The 21,234-nt window shown below is 48.8% G+C and overlaps 1 protein-coding gene across 1 annotated transcript in view; it reads right to left on the reverse strand.

Moving 5' to 3' along the window:
* The window catches only part of USP12 (ubiquitin specific peptidase 12), a 40,244-nt gene extending 25,921 nt beyond the window's left edge, over positions 1-14,323 (reverse strand). Inside the window, exon 1 of the mRNA XM_038761511.1 lies at positions 14,202-14,323. Coding sequence (XP_038617439.1) covers positions 14,202-14,249 — 48 coding nt within the window. The 5' untranslated portion in view covers positions 14,250-14,323. The remainder of the gene's footprint in view (positions 1-14,201) is intronic.
* Positions 14,324-21,234: the final 6,911 nt, after the last annotated feature.

Below are 21,234 nucleotides of genomic sequence, written 5' to 3' on the forward strand. Positions count from 1 at the left end.
TAAAAGCGGATTGAGTAACAACACTATGCCAATAAATATTTGCCTATAGAATAGGAACATAAGGGAATGACGTGGAATGATAGGCTATTTACCAGAATATGGAGAATAAATCAAAACAGGCCATCTAACAGAGAAAACTGAAGGAAGTCTGAAAGATTGAAATTGGAAGCAGAGGTCACATTTTGGTTCTCTCGCATCTACCTCGTCTTGATTAATGCTCACAGGGATCCTGCACAGACTTCCAAAGTGGAAAAACCACAACTCAAAAGTAAGTCGTTTCTGCCGGAAACGGTCTCCTCGTTCCCTGCCCAAAACACTTCCCGGGGATTTGGGCCTCACAAATCCACCCAGCCACATCTGTACACAGTCAAAAGGACACGCTTCACTTACGCACGGACCAAGGAAAGGGGTGGAGAACGACAGGATCGTCTTTATGCTCCACCCCACTCTGCAAACCATCAATCACTGTAAAATGAAGTGAGGTTCTCAGAGCACATTAAGCCACAAATGACCTTGGGAGGCCACAGAATTACAAGATGTTCATTCTCTTGGAATGTGCATTTAATTGGGATGTTCAATCGAGAGAAAGATGATGTTTTTTTGGTGGCAGTCAAATTGGGCCAACAGACCTGGCAGTCCCGGGGGTGGGGGCAATTAACAGGCATGTCCACAGCCGGGGAAGGCGGTGCTCCTTCACAAACAGGCTAATGGGATAAGGCCTGGATCTTTCTGTGAGGGTTCCTTCCGAAGGGCAAAAAGGAATAAAGGAGGACAAAGGGGGGATGAAGTGAGAAAAGGGAAGGCCAGGAGTGAGGAAAAGAATGCTTGGAGTTCCAGGTCAGTAGTGGGGTAAATGAGGGAGCAGCTCCGGGGATGAAGGATGAGTTTCCCACCACCTGAGCCATATCCCCGCCTGAGGCCTCTCAAGTCTAGAGGTCCGCTCCAACCACCCAGACTGTACCACCGATTGGTACAAATATTTTTCTGCCAGTCGCCCCCCAACCCCCCCTGCCATTTCAGGGTGCCGGGTCCTTGTGGGCAGGGATGGGGTGGCTTCATTATCCTGTACTTCCCGAGCGGCCCTCCCACAGTGCCCGGCACCGAGAAGGTGCTCCTGCTGCAATAATAATAATAATAATGATGGTATTTGTTAAGCGCTTACTATGTGCAAAGCACCTGGGGAGGTTACAAGGTGTTCAGGTTGTCCCATGGGTGGCTCGTAGTTTTAATTCCCAGTTTACAGATGAGGTAACTGAGGCACAGAGAAGTGACTTGCCCAAAGTCACACAGCAATGACTGGAAGGGGATGGCGGCGCGGCGCTTCCAGCAGCCCGGAGCGACATTTGCTCAGTCTTGAAATGGAAAAGAGAAATAAAGGTTCGCGTGGGGTTGGGTGGACCAGCTGAAAGCAAGGGCCAGTAGCGTTTTCTAAGATGACCATCCCTTGGTTTGTTCGCTCTATTTTTGGAGGCAGTTGGCATTTCATTTCGCTAAGAATATTAGTTGGAATGTAATTTTCACAAACCACATCCAATTAAGGAGATATTTTTACCAACAGACTCAATCTACGCTGGACTAAACCCCGCCCCCCCTTTTATTTTTAAATAGTACTTGTAAACAACTTACTATGTGCCAGGCACTGTACTAAAGGCAGGGGTTGTTACAAGATATCTGTATATATATGTAATTTATTTTATTTATCTATTCATTCATTTTTTATTGACGTAGGTCTCCCCCTCTAGACTGCAAGCTCGCAATGGGCAGGAATGTGTCTTTGTTGCTATATTGCACTCTCCCATGTGCTTAGTATAGTGCTTTGCACACAGTAAGCGTTAAATAAATACAACTTGAATGAATGAACGATAACCAGGTCGGACACAGTACCTGTCCTACCTGGGCCTCACAGTCTGAGGAGGAGGGAGAACAAGCACTGAATCCCTGTAGCACAGAAGTGAAGTGACTTGCCCAAGGTCATCCTGCAGACAATGGGCGGAGCCAGGATTAGAACCCAGGGCCATACACTTCCCGCTAGACCACTCTGCCCTTTAAGACCAGATGTAATTGCATTCGTGTTGCATTTTTTTCCTTTTAAAAAAAATCCAGATGGGTGTTGTGCTCTATAAATCACCTTGCTTGTTGTTGCAGTTAAATAAAGGCCATATAATAACATCGAGGCTGTGCATGGTAATGAGTCATTGAGGACACTCCCAAGATGCAAGGCAGTACACGATCTGTGGTGGGGTTACAGAACCGAGAGGATCTGACCTTCGCTCGCAATCCAAACTGGCCAATTTAAACATAAAACCAAATGAAAGACTGTTACAGTCAGAAAATACAGTGATGGTCTTTGTTAAGCGCTTACTATGTGCGAAGCACCGTTCTAAGTGCTGGGGGGGGATACAAGGTGATCAGGTTGTCCCACATGGGGCTCACAGTCTTCACCCCCATTTTACAAATGAGGGAACTGAGGCACAGAGAAGCGTTAAGTGAATCGCCCAAAGTCGCACGGGTGACCGGCGGCGGAGCCAGGTTTAGAACCCATGACCTCTGATTCCCAAGCGTGGGCTCTTTCCACTGAGCCACGCTGCTTCTCTAATGCCGCTGGGCTGGGGAAGAGGCAGCGGCGGGCAGCCAGGAGGCTGCGGAGGGATCCACGCTGGGTGAAATTTGGAGTCTGAGGTGACCTCGACTGAGCGAAGGACGAGCCGGCTTCAACAAAGGCTCATGGAGCCGTAGTTGGCCCAGCTGTTGAGGAAAGGTGAAGGGAAGAGATGACGATTTCAGGGGATGGCCCCGACTGAGGGGTCCTGAAGCCCACTATCAAAACCTTGGGCCAGATGTCGAGGGAGAAAGTGGTCCGCTGAGGGGTGGGTGGGTGGTTGTCGGTTTCAAAGGAGCGCAAGCTTAGTGGGCTCAAAATGGTGTGATATCTATCAGACGACAACCTGTACGGTAGATCCACCCTAGTCGTCCTGCCTTTAAAGACCCCTCTGCACTGGGTCTTTAATAATAATAATAATAATGATGGCATTGGTTAAGCGCTTACTATGTGCAAAGCACTGTTCTAAGCGCTGGGGGGGATACAAGGTGATCAGGTTGTCCTACATGGGGCTTAAAGTCATCATCCCCATTTTACAGATGAGGGAACTGAGGCTCAGAGAAGTTAAGTGACTCGCCCAAGGTCACACAGCAGACATGGTTACCTCCCCATCCCCAGCCCCACAACATTTATGTCCATACCCTTATGCTCTGCTGCTTCCCCTGCCTATAATTTATTTTAACATCAACCCTCCCACCCCATGACTAGATTGAAAGCTCCTTTGTTGCGGGCAGGGATCTTGTCTACTGACTACTGGGTTGACCTTTCCCAAGCGCTAAGTACAGTGCTCTGCGCACAGTAAGCACTCGATAAATACCCCTGACTGGGCGGATGGATGGATCCGCTTTAAAGAGTTTTCGGTGGTCTCTTCAAATCTTACAAGCCGACAGGCAAGTCCTAGAAGTTTCGGCACCTAATATTCTCAAAGAAAAGTTCACAGAAAGCCTTGAAACGCAGAATCCGCTACACAAAGAGAAGAGCTGACATTTTTAGCTGAAAAATCGTCAGGTTGGATAAAACAGATGATAATAATAATGGTATTTAAGCGCTTACTATGTGCCATGTGCTGTTCCACGCACGGGGGTAGTCACCAGGTAATCAGGTTGTCCCACGTGGGGCTCACAGTCTTAATCTCCATTTTACGAATGAGATTATTTTACTTCTCATTCCGGCTCCCTTTCTGTTTTTCCTTTTCCTTAGAGGGCCTGGGTTCTAGTCCTGTCCACCACTGGCCTGCTAGGTGACTTTGGGCAAGTCACTAAACCTCTCTGGGCCTCAATTTCCTTATCTGAAAAATGGGGACAAAATACCTGTTCTTCCTCCCTCTCACCCTGTGCGCTGAGAGAGAGACTGGGCCTGGGTGGGATCCAATTACATTCTCTCTAGCCCAGGATTTAGCATCAGTGTCTAATAATAATAATAAGATGGTATTTGTTAAGCGCTTACTATGTGCAAAGCACTGCTCTAAGCGTTTAGCAGAGAAGCGGCACGGCCTAGTGGAAACCTCTGGGAATCAGAGGAGCTGGGTTCTAATCCCAGCTTCGCCACGTGTCTGCTGGGTAACCTTGGGCAAGTCACCTAACTTCTCTGTATCTCAGTTCCCGCATCTGCTAAAAGGAGGGTTCGGTATCTGTTTCCCTCTTCTTAGAATGTGAGCCCCATGTGGGATCTGATTCTCTAACATCTAACCCAGCGCTTAGTACAGTGCTTGGCACGTAGTAAGCACTTAAATACATTATCATTGAGCACACTGCTTGAAATAAACCCAGTGCTTATTAAATACCATCATTATAATTATGTGTCCCCGCATGTTGGGGGGGAAGGGGCCCAGAGGGATCTGAGTGTTTCTGTATTTAAGTATCCACGAGGGGAGAGGGAGGCCAAAGCTATTGGTTCATGCATTTTTGAGAGTGTGCAGGGGCCTGTGCAGACGGGCAACTTCTCTGGGCCTCAGTTCCCTCATCTGTAAAATGGGGTTTAAGACGGTGAGCCCCGCGTGGGACCTGATCACCTTGTATCTTCCCCAGTGCTTAGAACAGTGCCCTGCACATAGTAAGCGCTTAATGAATGCCATCATTATTATTATTAATTGGGGTTAGGGGATGGGGATGGGTGTGTTACCTAAACACGGGCCCTCATGCAGGCATAGTGAGCGTGGCTCCGCACAGCCCTGGAGTTGGGGGTCAGGCTGCCCTGCCTGTCCGAAGGCGCCACTGTGCCCCTTTGCCGGGCAGGTCGGGGCAGCAGCAGCAGCCAACACAACACACCTGCCTGCCACCTACTCATTTTCGATACACAGATTGCATCACAGCCATTTCCACGTCATTTAATTATCCTGGGCGGGGATCTAATAAGCAGCCAAAGGGACAATTCGTTAGCACTTCGGCCCAGGAACCAAGAATCCAAGACCAGTTACGAGAAACTAGACCGCTAATTCAACCCGAGAAGAAGGGCTCTACGGCCCCCGTCACGAGAGGTGGGGGGACGGATGGGGCAATGGGCATCCGCTGCATCTTCCGCCGCTGTTCGCAGAAAGACACAAACGCCCGGGGAGGGCTGCAGCAATTTGGACAAGTCTCCCACTTCTGCCACTTATTTCCTCCCTCCATCGAGTCTAGTCAGGCCCAAACCACACTCTCTCGCTTACTGCCAATCAAGTTCATGGAAATAAACCCTGGTTGTCCCCAACCGGAGCCGGAGAGGGTGTGCCGAAATGGACACTGTCAATGCCTTGGCTAGCCCCAGACTCAAAAGTTCGAAAAGGGAGAACCACATTAAGGGTTTCTGGGCTCCAGCTGTGGAAGTCCACTTGGGGGTTGGGTCCTTAGACTCAGACAGCCGTGGCATGCGGAGAGAGTTGGAACAGGTGTGTCTTCGCCGGATTTTCAGGCTAGAGGAGGCCAGCAGGTAGACATTCAAGAGAGTTTGCAAGATCGCTGCTCCCACTCAGCGCGCGTCACAGGCCAGCCAACCCTCTTGCAGTCAAATGTGGTCTTCCCACGATCCTCCCCCTCCATTTCGGTTTAGTTGAATTTGGAGTGCCTGCCAATTTGGAAGAGGCTCCTAATTCACCTGGTCAACATTACAAGAAATTACAGAGCTAATTCAACCCTAAAGGAGAAGCAGCCTTGCCTAGCGGACAGAGTACGGGCCCAGAAGTCTCAAGGACTTGGGTTCTAATCCCAGCTCTGCCGCTTGTCTGCTATGTGACCTTGAGCAAGCCATTTAACTTCTCTGGGCCTCAGTTGCCTCACCTATAAAATGGAGAGTGTGAACCCCATATGGGAGAGGGACTGGGTACAATCTGATTAGCCTCCTTCTACCCCAGCGCTTACAGCAGTTCTAGGCACATAATAAGTGCTTACAAAATACTCTGGTTATTATAATAATAATAATGGCATTTATTAAGCGCTTACTATGTGCAAAGCACTGTTCTAATCACTGCGGAGGTTACAAGGTGATCAGGTTGTCCCAGAGGGCTCACAGTCTACATCCCCATTTTACAGATGAGGTAACTGAGACCCAGAGAAGTGAAGTGACTTGCCCAAAATCACACAGCTGACAATTGTTGGCGGTGCTGGGATTTGAACCCATGACCTCTGACTCCAAAGCCCATGCTCTTTTCCACTGAGCCAAACTGAAGTCATCCAATTCCTACAGTTCAGAAAAAGATTCTGCACCCATACCAGGGTTTACAATCCAGTGCTTAGAACAGTGCTCTGCACATAGTAAGTGCTTAATAAATGCCATCGTTATTATTAAGGGGGGGGAAAACATGTTCAAATACTGCACTAAAGCATACCTTTGGATTTTAACTTGCCATGCATATTTAAACATCCTTTCCTCAATGAGCAGATATCAGCCACCATCTTAGATTAAGAGCCTTGTGGGACTGGAACTTTGTCCAATCTGATTAGTTCGTATCTGGCATGGCGGTTAGCGCCTAGTTAGTGCTTAATAAATACCGCAGCTATTAAAAAAAACTGATTTACAACAACCCTGGGCAGGAGAGAAGTTAAATTTGACTTTGCTGGCCTAAGAATGACAAGGCTGAATCACCACATCGGTGTGCTTTGCTCCCCATTTCAGCTTCAAAATAACCAATTAATCGATTGTGTTTATTGAGTGCTTAATGTGCAGAGCACTGGAGGGAGAGAAGAAACTCTCCCTCCAAGTCTCGCCACTAACCCCCTACACCCCACTTATCTACTGCTCTCTTTTTCTGCATCTCCCTGGGTCACTCTTTTCGTTCTTCATCATCAATCGTATTTATTGAGCGCTTACTATGTGCACAGCACTGTACTAAGCGCTTGGGAAGTACAAATTGGCAACATATAGAGACAGTCCCTACCCAACAGTGGGCTCACAGTCTAAAAGTGGGCTCACAGTCTAAAATTCTTCACATTCTTCCCAACTTCACCTCCCAACTGCAGCTTGCTGTCAATTCTCAGGCCTCTCACTCTACTTGGCAGGCCTGGAACACCCTCCCTCCCTAATCCACGGACCTCAGATCTACCCCCATCAGAGACCTGCCAAAATCCCATCTCCTCCCAAACAAACCTCTCTTAATTAACTCCCAACTGCCAATGGGTGCTCAGTACATACCACTACTACCTCAACGAGACAAATTAACACGGCAGAGGCGACACTGGATGAAAACTGGCCCCAACTAGTTGCCCCAGTGGGCCGAGGGTGAGTAGAAGCCCAGAGCCGCACAACCGGCGTCCCTGTTCCACTGAGGTTCGTGGGCCTGCCCGGTGCCCAGACCAGTTTGCCCACTCCGCCGGGCATTGCGGGAACCAGAGCTGGCTTCCTTTTCCATCACTGGGAAGGGTCATTCATTCATTCAATCGTATTCATTGAGCACTTACTGTGTGCGGAGCACTGTGTTAAACGCTTGGAAAATACAATTCAGCAGGGTTGTGGACCTCTGAAACCAACGGCTAGGCCTGGGGTGGGGAGATGCCTGTGGACTGCCCGCCACGTACACTCAATTCTCCTAGAGCTTGGAGTTACTTCTTGGAGAACCCCTCCACACTCTGGAAAATTCACATAACAGGAGCACCCTATCTTCCAGCCCACACTTGTTGGTACACCCAGAGAGACCCACGCTGTTGGAGAAACTGTCCCTAATTCCTTAAGTGCCGCAAAAAGATATTTAATGGAAGCAGTGAGTGGACGGTTTAGATGGTATATTTATTACTGTCAATATTTGTAATTTCAGCTTGTTTTCTTTAGGCCTGTATGATATTCTCCCACCCTGCCTTCCCCGGACTTGGACTGGAAGCCTCTCGTGGCCACAGCCCACAATGACTCTGCTTCTGTACTTTCCTGGGCCTTAGCTCAGGGCTTAGAGCATTAAGATTTTGAGCATTAAGATTTTAAGCATTAAAAATGGAATAACTTTTCATTTACCTTATGCGATAATAATAATAATAATAATGGCATTTATTAAGTGCTTACTATGTGCAAAGTACTGTTCTAAGCACTGGGGAGGTTACAAGGTGATCGGGGGGCTCACAGTCTTAATCCCCATTTTCCAGATGAGGTCACTGAGGCACAGAGAAGTTAAGTGAGTTGCCCAAAGTCACCCAGCTGACAGTTGGAGGAGCCGGGACTTGAACCCCTGACCTCTGACTCCAAAGCCCGGGCTCTTTCCACCGAGCCACGCTGCTTCTCATACGATGCATCGGGCAACCCGACTGCCCATGGTGTTCCTATCGTCCTGAAGAAACGCACTCTCAGTCCAGCCCCAATGGCTAACCTAAATGCCTGAAGTCCTAAATTTTTGTTTTGTTCGAACTTTCAAAGGCACTAGTGGCCTTTTAGTTTTCGGGTAAAGCCTGTGAAAGACGCCAAACACCACACACACCCTCCTCAACAGCCAGTCCTCATCTGTCCCTTCCCAAAAACACTGAAGACTCGAGCCGGGGTCCAACTGCCTGGTAATGTTCCAGGAAACAGACTTCAGACGTGCGAATTCTGCTTTTTTGAAAGGCCACCGAGCCTCAGAGGGCAACGGTCAAGTGGCTGCGTGATGAGAAGCCATCAACCAACCCAAATTACTGAGCGCTTCCTGGGTGCAGAGCGCTGTACTAAGCGCTTAGGAGAACGCGGTATAATTGAGTTGCTAGAGGCTTTCTTCTAGACTGTGAGCCCGCTGTTGGGTAGGGACCGTCTCTATGTGTTGCCGACTTGTACTTCCCAAGCGCTTAGTACAGTGCTCTGCACACAGTAAGCGCTCAATAAATACGATTGATTGATTGATTTCCCTGCCCACGACGAGCTCACGGTCTAGGGAGAAATGGAAGGACGGCTCCTCACGGGGAAAGGGATAAAAATGAAAGAAAAATGGCTGTCTGTGGCCCAAATGTGGGTCTCCATTTCAACCCACTCCCACTACCTTTCATTCATTCAATCGTATTTATTGAAGTTTTTACTGTGTGCAGAGCACTGTACTAAGCGTTTGGGAAGTACAAGTTGGCAACCCTTCTCGGGTTGGATTTCCCTGCCCCTCCTCCCCTCGCCCCGGACTAGCAACTTATTAAGCACCTCACTAGGTGCCAAGCACCGTTATAAGTGCCGAGACAGGGCACTTGTGTATACAGCAGCATGGCTTAAGGGAAAGAGCACGGGCTTGGGAGTCAGAGGTCGTGGGTTCGAATCCCAACCCTGCTACTTGTCTGCTGTGTGACCTGGGCAGGTCACTTCACTTCTCTGTGCCTCAGTTCCCTCAACTGTAAAATGGGGATGAAGACTGTTGGCCCCATGTGGGACAACCTGATTACCTTGCATCTACCCCAGGGCTCAGATGAGTCCCACGTGGGGCAACTTAATTACCTTGTATCTTTCCCCAGTGCTCCGATGAGCCCCACGTGGGACAACCTAATCACCTTTTATCTCCCCCCACGGCGCTCCTATGAGCCCCACGTGGGACAACCTAATCACCTTGTATCCCCCCCCCCCCCGCGCTTATTACAGTGCTTCTCACACAATAAGCACTTAACAAATGCCATTATTATTATTATTATTCCTAGAACAATGCTTGGCACATACTAAGCGCTCAACAAAAACCATTATTATCATATGTACATATTTATCATTCTATTTTATTAATGAGGTGTACGTATCTATAATTCTATTTATTTTGATGGTATTGAGACCTGTCTACAGGTTTTGTTTCGTTGTCTGTCTCCCCCTTGTAGACTATGAGCCCGCTGCTGGATAGGGACCGTCTCTATATGTTGCCAACTTGTACTTACCAAGTGCTTAATACAGTAAGCGCTCAATAAATACGATGGAGTGAATGAACGAATGAAGTTCACACAGTAAGCGCTCAATAAATACGGCTGAATGAACGCTAAGCACACAGTAAGCACTCAAAAAATACGACTGAATGAACGCTATGCACAGTAAGCACTCAAAAAATACGACTGAATGAACGTTAAGCACACAGTAAGCACTCAATAAATACGACTGAATGAACGCTAAGCACACAGTAAGCACTCAATAAATGCGACTGAATGAACGGTAAGCACACAGTAAGCACTCAATAAATGCGACTGAATGAACGGTAAGCACACAGTAAGCACTCAATAAATGCGACTGAATGAACGGTAAGCACACAGTAAGCACTCAATAAATGCGACTGAATGAACGGTAAGCACACAGTAAGCACTCAATAAATGCGACTGAATGAACGCTAAGTAAGCACTCAATAAATACGACTGAATGAATGCTAAGCATACAGTAAGCACTCAATAAATGCGACCGAATGAACGCTAAGCATACAGTAAGCACTCAATAAATACGACCGAATGAACTCTAAGTAAGCACTCAATAAATATGACGGAATGAATGCTAAGCATACAGTAAGCACTCAACAAATGCGACTGAATGAACGGTAAGCATAAAGTAAGCACTCAATAAATAAGACTGAATGAACGCTAAGTAAGCACTCAATAAATACGACGGAATGAATGCTAAGCATACAGTAAGCAGTCAACAAATACGACTGAATGAACGCTAAGCATAAAGTAAGCACTCAATAAATAGGACTGAATGAACGCTAAGTAAGCACTCAATAAGTACGACTGAATGAATGCTAAGCATACAGTAAGCACTCAAATACGACTGAATGAACGAATGAATGCTAAGCACACAGTAATAATAATAGCAATAATGGTGGTATTTGTTAAGCAGTTACTTTGTGCAAAGCACTGTTCTAAGCGCTGGGGAGGGTACAAGGTGAACAGGTTGTCCCACGGCGGGGGGTGGCTCACAGTTTTAATCCCCATTTTTCAGATGAGGGCACTGAGGCCCAGAGCAGCGACTTGCCCAAAGTCACCCAGCTGCCAAGTGGTGGAGCGGGATTAGAACCCACGACCTCTGCCTCCAGAGCCCGGGCTCATTCCAGACACCCACTATGATTCTCAATAAGCGCTTACTACGTGCTTCTCGGTAGGCGCTCAGTACATACGACAGAGCATGAACGAAGGGGTGAGCAGGCCGTCCCCCGTGGGGCTCCCGGCCTTCCTCCCCGTTTTCCGGTCGAGGGGGTCGCCGAGGCCCGGAGAATTCATTCATTCATTCAATCGTTATTTATTGAGCGCTTACTGTGGGCCGAGCACTGTACTAAGCGCTTGGGAAGTACAAGTTGGCAACATAGACAGACGGTCCCTACCCACCAGCGGGCTCACAGTCTAGAAGGGGGAGACGGCCAACAAAACATTAACAAAATAAAATAAATATTAGAGTAAATACGTACGAGTAAAATGGAGTAATAAATCTGTACAAACATATATACAGGTGCTGTGGGGAAGGGAAGGAGGTAAGGTGGGGAGGGGGAGAGGAATTGTCAGCTGTGTGACTTTGGGCAAGTCACTTAACTTCTCTGTGCCTCAGTTACCTCACCTGTAGAATGGGGATGAAGACTGTGAGCCCCCCGTGGGACAACCTGATCACCTTGTAACCTCCCCTGCGCTTAGAACAGTGCTTTGCACATGGTAAGCGCTTAATAAATGCCATCATTATTAAGGAGGGGGCTCAGTCTGGGAAGGCCTCCTGGAGGAGGTGAGCTCTCAGTAGGAAAAGCCCGCCCAAGGTCAGGCGGCGGGATTCCAGCGCTTAGAACAGTGCTTTGCACATAGTAAGCGCTTGATAAATGCCATTATTATTATTATTATTATTAGAAACCAAGGCCTCCGGCTGCCGAGAGCGGCCCGTTGCCACCCTGGGGCGGCCTGCTTCTCCGGCCAGGGCACACCGGGACCCGTCTATGTTGCCCACTTGTACTTTCCAAGCGCTTAGTACAGTGTTCAATAAATATTTATTTATATATTTTACTTGTCCATGTTTATTCTATTTATTTTATTTTGTTAATATGTTCTGTTTTGTTGCCTGTCTCCCCCTTCTAGACTGTGAGCCCGCCGTTGGGTAGGGACCGCCTCTCTACGTTGCCGACTTGGACTTCCCAAGCGCTTAGTCCAGTGCTCTGCACCCAGTAAGTGCTCAATAAATATTTATTTATTTCACTTGTCCATATTTATTCTATCTTGTGAATACGTTTTATTTTGTTGTCTGTCTCCCCCTTCTAGACTGTGAGCCCGCCGTTGGGTAGGGACCGTCTACATTGCCGACTTGGACTTCCCAAGCGCTCAGTACAGTGCTCTGCACACAGTAAGCGCTCAATAAATGACAATGAATGAATGAATGTTGGAGGGGCGGTCAGCGCTCAATAAGTATTTATTTTACTTGTCCCTATTTATTCTATTTATTTTGTGAATACGTCTTGTCGTCTGTCTCCCCCTTCTAGACTGTGAGCCCGCTGTTGGGTAAGGGCCGTCTCTGTTGCCAACTTGGACTTCCCAAGCGCTCAGTACAGTGCTCTGCACACAGTAAGCGCTCAATAAATGACTGAATGAATGGATGTTGGGGGGGCGGTCAGCGCTCAATAAGTATTTATTTTACTTGTCCCTATTTATTCTATTTATTTTATTTTGTGAATATGTCTTGTCGTCTGTCTCCCCCTTCTAGACTGTGCGCCCGCTGTTGGGTAGGGACCGTCTCTAGATGGTGCCAACTTGGACCTCCCAAGCGCTCAGTACAGTGCTCCGCACACAGTAAGCGCTCAATAAATATGACTGAATGAGTGAATTGGGGGGGGGGGGTGTCAGCGCTCAATAATTATTTATTTTACTTGTCCGTATTTATTCTATTTATTTTATTTCGTGAATATGTCTTCTTGTCTGTCTCCCCCTTCTAGACTGTGAGCCCGCTGTTGGGTAGGGACCGCCTCTAGATGGTGACAACTTGGACTTCCCAAGCGCCTAGCACAGTGCTCCGCACACAGTAAGCGCTCAATAAATACGACTCATTGCTATGTTGCCAACTTGGACTTTCCAAGCGCTCAGTACAGCGCTCCGCACACAGTAAGCGCTCAATAAATACGATTGATTGATTGCTATGTAGCCAACTTGGACTTCCCAAGCGCTCAGTACAGTGCTCCGCACCCAGTAAGCGCTCAATAAATGCGATTGATTGATTGCTATGTAGCCAACTTGGACTTCCCAAGCGCTCAGTACAGTGCTCCGCACCCAGTAAGCGCTCAATAAATACGACTGATCGATATGTTGCCACTTGGTCTTCCCAAGCGCTCAGTACAGTGCTCCGCACACAGTAAGCGCTCAATAAATACGACTAATTGCTATGTAGCCAACTTGGACTTCCCAAGCGCTCAGTACAGTGCTCCGCACCCAGTACGCGCTCAATAAATGCGATCGATTGATTGACATGTTGCCAACTTGGCCTTCCCAAGCGCTCAGTACAGTGCTCCGCACCCAGTAAGCGCTCAATAAATACGATTGACTGATATGTCGCCAACTTGGCCTTCCCAAGCGCTCAGTACAGTGCTCCGCACCCAGTAAGCGCTCACTAAATACGATTGATTAATATATTGCCAACTTGGCCTTCCCAAGCGCTCAGTACAGTGCTCCGCACCCAGTAAGCGCTCACTAAATACGATTGATTGCTATGTTGCCAACTTGGCCTTCCCAAGCGCTCAGTACAGTGCTCCGCACCCAGTAAGCGCTCAATAAATGCGATTGATTGATTGCTATGTTGCCAACTTGGCCTTCCCAAGCGCTCAGTACAGTGCTCCGCACCCAATAAGCGCTCAATAAATGCGATTAATTGATTGCTATGTTGCCAACTTGGCCTTCCCAAGCGCTCAGCACAGCGCTCCGCACCCAGTAGGCGCTCAATGATCAATCAGTCGTATTTACTGAGCGCTTACTGGGTGCGGAGTACAGCACTTAGTACAGTGCTAAGCGCTTAGTACAGTGCTCTGCACAGAGTAAGCGCTCAATAAATACGACTGATTGATTGATTGATTGCGGAGCACCGTACTAGGCGCTTGGGGAGTCCAAGTTGGCAACGTAAATACGATTGAATGAATGAATGAATGAACACAGTAAGCGCTCCTTAAGTACGAATGAATGAATGTGGGGGGGGGGGCCGCCTCCGCCGGGCGGCCCTCCAACGGCCGCCCTCAGGGGGCTCAGGGGAAGGGCCCGGTCGGTCGGTCGGTGGGTGGGTGACTTACCATGGTACAGACGGAGGCCAATTTGTAGACTGTCATTAGGATTTCCATCCGCCCGGCGCCATCTTCCACCCGATCCCGGCGGGGACGACGACGACGACGACGACGACGACGACGCCGCCGCGCCCGCCTCCTCAGGCCGCCTCCTCAGACCGGCTGGGGCCGGCTCAGGCCGGGCCTCGGGCTCTCGCCCGCCCGCCGCCGGCCGGCGCGCGGCCCCCCGCACGCGGACGCTCTCGCGATGGCAGGCGGGGGCCCGGCACGAGATCGGGCCGACGCCTCGCGCGCGCGCGCGCCCCACCCGCCCGCCCGCCCGGCCTCCTCGCCCCCCGGGTCCTACACTCCGCCGGTCGCACAGAGAGCCCCCCCCCCCCCCCCCGCCCGCCCGCCTCCCAAGGGTCCTAGAGCCCGTCCTCCGCACGGGGAGGACACTGAGAGAGCGCCCTTCGCCGGGTCCTACAGACACACACACATCAATCAATCAATCAATCAATCGTATTTATTGAGCGCTTACTATGTGCAGAGCACTGTACTAAGCGCTTGGGAAGTACAAATTGGCAACACATAGAGACAGTCCCTACCCAACAGTGGGCTCACAGTCTAGAAGGGGGGAGACGGAGAACAAAACCAAACATACTAACAAAATAAAATGAATAGGATAGATACACATCGTCATCATCATCATCAATCGTATTGATTGAGCGGTTACTACGTGCAGAGCACTGGACTAAGCGCTTGGGAAGGACAAATTGGCAACATAGAGAGACGGTCCCTACCCACCAGTGGGCTCACAGTCTAGAAGGGGGAGACGGAGAACAAAACCAAACATACTAACAAAATAAAATAAATAGGATAGATATGTACAAGTAAAATAAATAAATAAATAGAGTAATAAATATGTACCCACACACACACGGACACACACAGCCCCCTCAAGTACACACACACAGCCCCCCCCACAAGAACACACACACACACACAGCCCCCCCACAAGAACACACACACACAGCCCCCCAAGACCACACACACACAGCCCCCCCCACAAGAACACACACACATACAGCCCCCCACAAGGACACACACACAGTGCCCACCACAAGATCACACCCTGCATATGTATATATACATATATGTGTATAATAATAATAATAATGGCATTTATTAAGCACTTACTATGTGCAGAGCACTGTTCTAAGCGCTGGAGAGGTTACAAGGTGATCAGGTTGTCCCACGGGGGGGGGGCTCACAGTCTTCATTCCCATTTTACAGATGAGGGAACTGAGGCCCAGAGAAGTGAAGTGACTTGCCCAAAGTCACACAGCTAACTGGCGGAGCCGGGATTTGAACCCATGACCTCTGACTCCAAAGACCGTGCTCTTTCCCACTGAGCCACGTTGCTTCTCTCTCTCTCTCTCTCTCTATATATATATATATATACACATATATATGCATGTTTGTACATATTTATTACTCTTTATTTTACTTGTACATATTTCCTATTCTATTTATTTTATTTTGTTAATGTGTTTTGTCGTCTGTCTCCCCCTTGTAGACTGTGAGCCCGCTGTCGGGTAGGGACCGTCTCTAGATGTTGCCAAGCTGGACTTCCCAAGCGCTTAGCCCAGGGCTCTGCACACAGTAAGCGCTCAATAAATACGATTGAATGAATGAATGAATGAACACACGCTGCCCCCCCCCCCCCAAGCGCGGGCGCACACACACCCACACACCCGGGTCCTAGAGCCCGCCCTCACAGGGTGGTGAACGGGCAGAGACGGGACGGGAGTCCTCCCACCCCGCCCCACATCTCCTCCCCCGGGCCCTAGAGCCCTCCAACACAGGGTGGAGAACGGGCAGAGGCGGGACAGGAGTCCTCCCACCGCGCCCCAAATCTCCTCCCCCGGGTCCTAGTGCCGGCCAATAACTGGGTGGGGAACGGGCAGAGACGGGACGGGAGTCCTCCCACCGCGCCCCAAATCTCCTCCCCCGGGTCCTAGTGCCGGCCAATAACAGGGTGGGGAACGGGCAGAGACGGGACGGGAGTCCTCCCACCCCGCCCCACATCTCCTCCCCCGGGTCCTAGAGCCCGCCTGTAAAAGGGTGGGGAACGGGCAGAGATGGGACGGGAGTCCTCCCACCCCGCCCCAAATCTCCTCCCCCGGGTCCTAGAGCCCGCCGGTAACAGGGTGGAGACCGGGCAGAGACGGGACGGGAGTCCTCCCACCCCGCCCCAAATCTCCTCCCCCGGGTCCTAGAGCCCGCCTGTAACAGGGTGGGGAACGGGCAGAGATGGGACGGGAGTCCTCCCACCCCGCCCCAAATCTCCTCCCCCGGGTCCTAGAGCCCGCCGGTAACAGGGTGGAGACCGGGCAGAGACGGGACGGGAGTCCTCCCACCCCGCCCCAAATCTCCTCCCCCGGGTCCTAGAGCCCGCCCGCACAGGGTGGGGAACGGGCAGAGACGGGACGGGAGTCCTCCCACCCCGCCCCAAATCTCCTCCCCCGGGTCCTAGAGCCCGCCTATAACAGGGTGGGGAACGGGCAGGGGTGGGCCGGACGGAGAGTACGAGATAAGAGTCGATAGAGACGTTCGCTGCCCTCCGATAATAATAATAATGATGGCATTTGTTAAGCACTTACTATTTGCGAAGCCCTGTTCTAAGCGCTGGGGGGATACAAGGTGATCAGGTTGTCCCACGAGGGGCTCACAGTCTTCATCCCCATTTTCCAGATGAGGTCACTGAGGCCCAGAGAAGAAGAATAACAATGGTAATGGCATTTGTTAAGCGCTTACTATGTGCAGAGCACTGTTCTAAGCGCTGGGGGGATACAAGGTGATCAGGTTGTCCCATGAGGGGCTCACAGTCTTCATCCCCATTTTCCAGATGAGGTCACTGAGGCCTAGAGAATAATAATAATAATGATAATGGCATTTGTTAAGCGCTTACTATGTGCAGAGCACTGTTCTAAGCGCTGGGGGGATACAAGGTGATCAGGTTGTCCCATGAGGGGCTCACAGTCTTCATCCCCATTTTCCAGATGAGGTCACTGAGGCCCGGAGAATAATAATAACAATAATAATAATAATAATAATGGCATTTGTTAAGCGCTTACTATGTGCAGAGCACTGTTCTAAGCGCTGGGGGGGGGATACAAGGTGATCAAGTTGTCCCACGTGGGGCTCACAGTCTTCATCCCCATTTTACAGATGAGGGACCTGAGGCCCAGAGAATAATAATAATAATAATAATAATGGCATTTGTTAAGCGCTTACTATGTGCAGAGCACTGTTCTCTAAGCACTGGGGGGGATACAAGGTGATCAGGTTGTCCCACGAGGGGCTCACAGTCTTCATCCCCATTTTCCAGATGAGGTCACTGAGGCCCAGAGAATAATAATAATAACAACAATAATAATAATAATGGCATTTGTTAAGCGCTTACTATGTGCAGAGCACTGTTCTAAGCGCTGGGGGGGATACAAGGTGATCAAGTTGTCCAACGTGGGGCTCACAGTCTTCATCCCCATTTTACAGAAGAGGTCACTGAGGCCCAGAGAAGTGAAGTGGCTTGCCCAAAGTCACCCAGCTGACAATTGGTGGAGCCGGGATTTGAATCCATGACCTCCGACTCCAAAGCCCGGGCTCTTTCCACTGAGCCACGCTGCTTCTCTCTGCCAACTCTAATGAACTTACCGTCCAGAGACTCAGGAGGCACCTGACTTCTCCTCCGCACTTGGGACACAGTATGGACTCTAGGAATTTTTCGCATCCCTTGAGGAATTTTATTCTGAGAGTGACTGCTTTCCCTGAAATTCAGTTCAGGACCAAGTGCTTAGTACAGTGCTCTGCACACAGTAAGCGCTCAATAAATACAATTGATTGATTGATTGATTGACCAACCAGGCCGGTTTGGGGCTGAAATGGGATCAGGGAGAGCTTGGCTTTCGGCCACCTGATCATATTTTGACTAATGTTTTAATAAAACACCAGAATGCCTCCTTTTTATTGCCACGTTTTCTTCCACAAAGAGAAGAAAGCAACCAATAATATTTACTTCATGCCAAATGTGTGCAGGGCACTGTATAAGCCAGTACAAAAGAATTAGACTGTGAGCCCACTGTTGGGTAGGGACTGTCTCTATATGTTGCCAATTTGGACTTCCCAAGCGCTTAGTACAGTGCTCTGCACACAGTAAGCGCTTCAATAAATACGATTGATGATGATGAATTAGCAGACACGAATCCTCCTTCAAGGAGCTTACAGTCTAGTAGGGGAGATAGACACTGAAATAATTGCCATAGGAGAAAGAATGAGAAGTGGACATGTATATCAATCAATCAATCAATCAATCGTATTTATTGAGCGCTTACTATGTGCAGAGCACTGTACTAAGCGCTTGGGAAGTACAAATTGGCAACACATAGAGACAGTCCCTACCCAACAGTGGGCTCACAGTCTAAAAGGGGGAGACAGAGAACAGAACCAAACGTACCAACAAAATAAAATAAATAGGATAGAAATGTACAAGTAAAATAAATAAATAAATAAATAGAGTAAGAAATATGTACAACCATATATACATATATACAGGTGCTGTGGGGAAGGGAAGGAGGTAAGATGGGGGGGACGGAGAAGGGGACGAGGGGGAGAGGAAGGAAGGAAGTAGGAAGGAAGGAAGAAGGAAGTAACTTCTTCCGTTTGCCTTTTTAAAGACCAATAGTCCACTCGATCTGCTCAAGACTTTGGGGGTCATCTGTCCACCTGCGCTTTTTGGTGGATCAGCGTGGTGGCCGTCTGGGGGGAGGAAGAGGCGGGGAGGCTAAAAGTAAAAGCCTGCAGTAGTCACGACTTTAGCTATTGCAAACGGAAATCAAAAATATCAGGGCCACAGAATAACTTCGGCAGCTGGGAGGATTTCTTTTCGGATCAGAATGCATTAATTCCACGCTGACGATACATGGGATGATTCCCGACCCGATTTAGTTCCCCGAAAACATCAACTGGGCCCGGATCCCCTTTACATCAATCAATCAATCGTCTTTATTGCGCGCTTACTGTGTGCAGAGCACTGGACTAGGCGCTTGGGAAGTCCAAGCTGGCAACAGTGGGCTCACAGTCTTTAATAGTCTGTCGAGGGGCAGGTATCTAAGATATTCCCGGTTCACGGTTACTTCGGATAGAATAAAGACCTCTATGCGTTGTTTCCCAAAACATTTACCGGTCTGATGGACACGCCAACGAACTCATCCAGCGGCCCTCGGGTTCGCAGACTACGCGATGGAGAGTTTCACTGCTAGACAGGGTTGGGTTGGATACAATGAACCGCACTGCATTTATTTTGTCTCCCCCCGATTGACCGATTGAGACCCCCGACCGCCTTTCGGAAAGCGAGATGAATTGCGTGCCTTTCCTAGAATGCAGGGAAACGAGGCCCGGGTGCGTGCGATGGCTTTGCGTTTTAAAATTAGAAAGGAGGAAATGTTCCCCTGGAGAGATTGCTGGTGTGTCATTCCCGTAACTTGTCTCTATTCTTTTCCCCCAATCCCGGACTCGTCTGTGTACATTAACTTCCTCATTGTCCCTTTATGCATTGAAGTCACTGTTGGGGTGAGAGCTTGCTATTCTACGGCTCAGCCTGCTGGAACAAATATATATTTAGAGAGAATATATTTATACCAATTTCCAAATCCCCAGGCAGAAGGCTAGCTGACTCTCAATTACATCAACTGACAGCTGCATTGCTCTGTTTAGCTCTTCATTTTTCTCTAAAATATGATTTTTTATAATATTTGTTAAGCGCGTACTACGTGCCAAGCACTGCACCAAGAGCCGGGGTAGATACATCTAATAATAATAATAATAATGATGGCATTTGTTAAGCGCTTACAATGGACCAAGCACTGTTCTAAGCGCTGGTGGGGGGGGGGGGGGGAAATACAAGGTAATTAGGTTGTCCCGCATGGGGCTCACGGCCTTAGTCCCCATTTCACAGATGAGGAAACTGAGGTACAGAGACGTGAAGTGACTTGCCCAAAGTCACACAGCTGACAAGTGGTGGAGTCGGGATTCGAACCCACAACCTCTGACTCCAAAGCCCGGGCTCTTGCTACTGAGCCACGCTGCTTGGAACAGTGCTTTGCACACAGTAAGTGCTTAATAAATGCCATTATTATTATTATTAATAAATACGATTGAATGAATGATTATTATTATGAAATACGATTGAATGAATGAGCAGAGCCGGCCTCAACGCTGAACCCATGACCTCTGACTCCAAAGCCCTGGCTCTTTCCACTGAGCCACGCTGCTTACAACAGTGCTTTGCACACAGTAAGCGCTTAATAAATGCCATTATTATGATTATTATTAAATACGATTGAATGAATGATTATTATTATGAAATACGATTTAATGAATGAGCAGAGCCGGCCTCAACACTGAACCAATCAATGACCTCTGACTCCAAAGCCCAGGCTCTTTCCACTGAGCCGCGCTGCTTAGAACAGTGCTTTGCCCACAGCAAGCGGTTAATAAATGCCATTATTATCATTACTATTATTATTATTAAATACGATTGAATGAATGATTATTATTGTGGGACAACCTGATCACCTTGTATCCCCCCCAGCGCTTAGAACAGTGCTTTGCACATAGTAAGCAATTAACAAAAGCCATTATTATTATTAAATACGATTGAATGAATGATTATTATTATGGGACAACCTGATCACCTTGTATCCCCCCCAGCGCTTAGAAAAGTGCTTTGCACATAGTAAGCGCTTAACAAATGCCATTATTATTATTAAATACGATTGAATGATCATTATTATGGGACAACCTGATCACCTTGTATACCCCCAGCGCTTAGATCAACCAATCAATCGTATTCATTGAGCACTTACTGTGTGCAGAGCACTGTACTAAGCACTTGGGAAGTCCAAGTTGGCAACATAGAGAGACAGTCCCTACCCAACAGTGGGCTCACAGTCTAAAAGGGGGAGACAGAGAACAGACAGACAGGCAGAGAGCTTAGAAC

The sequence above is a fragment of the Tachyglossus aculeatus genome, chromosome 20 (assembly GCF_015852505.1).
Source record: "Tachyglossus aculeatus isolate mTacAcu1 chromosome 20, mTacAcu1.pri, whole genome shotgun sequence".
NCBI lineage: Eukaryota > Metazoa > Chordata > Mammalia > Monotremata > Tachyglossidae > Tachyglossus > Tachyglossus aculeatus.